At 47.2% G+C, this 2,423-nt stretch overlaps 1 protein-coding gene across 1 annotated transcript in view; it reads right to left on the bottom strand.

Moving 5' to 3' along the window:
* Window positions 1–854, bottom strand: part of CSF1R (colony stimulating factor 1 receptor) — a 34,025-nt gene extending 33,171 nt beyond the window's left edge. The window contains exon 1 of the mRNA XM_008565904.1: window positions 493–854. Within this exon, the coding sequence (XP_008564126.1) occupies window positions 493–541 (49 nt within the window). The 5' untranslated portion in view covers window positions 542–854. The remainder of the gene's footprint in view (window positions 1–492) is intronic.
* Between the last annotated feature and the right edge of the window lie 1,569 nt (window positions 855–2,423).

Raw genomic sequence — 2,423 nt, 5'->3', positions numbered from 1 at the left:
GGGCTGTCCATGGCCTCCCTACTCAGTGCAGGTCTGGATCAGCAGCATGGGTATCTCCTAGGGTCTTCTTAGAAATGCAGAATCGCAGATTGCACCTGAGACCTACTGAGTCAGAATTTGTACTGTAACAAATTACTGCAGGTAATTTGTATGCACATTAAAGTTTGAAAAGCATTGCTCTAGTCTAGTCCATCAATGCCCCCAGCACCTGTCATTGAACAGATGTGAGCGCTGATGCCCTAAGAGTATCAGGGACTTGTTCAGGACACACGGCCAATCAATGGCTGAGCTGGAACAGATCCACAGCCCTGGCCAGCTAGTTCCACCCCATGTACACCCTCCTTTTACTCCACTGCCTCTCTCTAAAGCAGATACCCACAAACCTGCAGTCCAGTGCTGGGGAGATGGTAGCACAGAGTAGGGACTCGCAAAGTCCTTTCACAGGGGCCCTCTTCGTCACACTCTCATCAGAGCCCCCAGTTCTGCTCTTACCAAGCCAAGCTGTGGCCACCAGCAGGACCAGCAGAGCCCCTGGGCCCATGGCCTCACTGGGGAAGCGGCAGGCTGATGCAGGGCTGGAGGGTGGATAGGGACGGAGCTCCCAGCTGCGAGCTCCTCAGGGATCAGGACCGCGGGGCACACGTTCCTCTCCACAGCACTGACTGTCTGTCTTGTTTTCCTCTTCCTCCTCCTCCTCTTCCTTGGGCTGATCCTCTTCTTCCCCTTTTAGCTAGGCAAGGCAACCACAGAGTTTGGAAATCTTGGGTCTTTAGAAGAAAACAAAGCCATGACCCCCAAGGGGAGGGGTTGGAGTCTGGGGCAGGGCCAGCCTGAGCCTGGGGGAAGCTGGCTAATGTGGGGTCCTTCTGAAGCCACTACCAAGGGGCCTTGGGGGAAGAGACATGCCCAAGAGTAGGAAGCCAGTCAGTAGCACAAATGGGGGTCTCCGTAGTGACCAAGTGGCTCTGACTGAACCAAAAGAGAAGTTAGGGTGTGTGATATTTTGAAACATATATTTGGTCTTCACCCTCACTTCCTGCCATGCAAGTCCTAAAATCCTTGGAATTTCTGAAGTAATAAATGTCTTTTCATATGCTAAGAGTTGATTGATTGCTGGCAGCCCCTAGGTAGCTTCAGGATGGGGGCTAACATATATTTGGTCTTCACCCTCACTTCCTGCCATGCAAGTCCTAAAATCCTTGGAATTTCCGAAGTAATAAATGTCTTTTCATATGCTAAGAGTTGATTGATTGCTGGCAGCCCCTAGGTAGCTTCAGGATGGGGGCTGGTCACAGGAAAGATCAAGACAGTATTAGAGGGTTGGGACTTACAGTCCCATACTCAACCTCCAGGAGGGTAGAGGGGCTGAAAGTTAAGTTAATCACCAATAGCCAGTGATTTAATCAATCATGCCTACTTAATTTAGGCTCCATAAAACCCCAAAAGGACAAGGTTTGGAGATCTTCCAGATAGCTGAATAGGAGGAGGTTCCTGGAGAAGGGCGCACCCGGAGAGTGAATGGAAGCTCCAAACCCCCTCCCACATGCCTTGCCCTCTACGTCTCTTCATCTGTGTCCTTTGTAATAGCCTTTACAATAAACCGGTTAATATAAGTAAAGTGTTTCCCTGAGTTCTGTGAGCCACTCTAGCAAATTAATCAAACTCAAAGAAGTGATCGTTGGAACAACCCAATTCGTGGCTGGTCGACAGAAGCACAGGTAAAATGACCTGGGGCTTGCGATTAGCATCAGAAGTTGGTGAGGTGGGGGAGGGCAGTTTTGTGGGACTAAGCCCTCCACCTGTGAGACCTGATGCTATCTGCAGGTAGATAGTATCAGAATTGAATTAAATTAGAGGACACCTACTGGTGTCTGCTGCAGAATCTGGAGAATTAGTTGGTTGCTTGGTGTGTGGGGAAATATCCCCAAACACCTGGTGTCATAAGAATTTTGGGTTGTGAGAGTACAGGAGAAACTGAGTTTGTTTTCTCCATATACACAGGTTGGTCTGGGAGAGCCTGATAATAATGGCAAGAAGCTTCCACTTACAGAACCCTCACCTGCTAAGACCTTTACATTCACTGTTTCCTTTGGTTCCTGCAAAGCTTTATGTGGTAGACACCGTTATATTCATTCTGCAGATGGGAAAACTGAAGTTCAAAGAGATCAAACACCTTGAACTTGCTCATGATCGCACAGCTACCAAATGGTGGAAGTGGGATTTGGATCCAAGCAGTCTGCTTATAGAACTGACTTTCATAGACTAATTAATTAATTAATTAATTATTACAAAGAGTATAATTGTTCTGTCATAATTCTTATGAAAAACTGCTTTCTTTTGCCCTCTTCTTTCCTGGAGGCAATTGCTTTTTACCTTTTTTAGTTGATTCTCTTAGTATTTTCCTTCTTATCTCTAAATAACAT

The sequence above is a fragment of the Galeopterus variegatus genome, unplaced genomic scaffold (assembly GCF_000696425.1).
Source record: "Galeopterus variegatus unplaced genomic scaffold, G_variegatus-3.0.2 Scaffold212, whole genome shotgun sequence".
In the NCBI taxonomy this organism is placed as follows: Eukaryota; Metazoa; Chordata; class Mammalia; order Dermoptera; family Cynocephalidae; genus Galeopterus; species Galeopterus variegatus.
The sequence above is the reverse complement of the archived record's forward strand: the minus strand, read 5'-3'. Positions and strand labels throughout refer to the sequence as shown.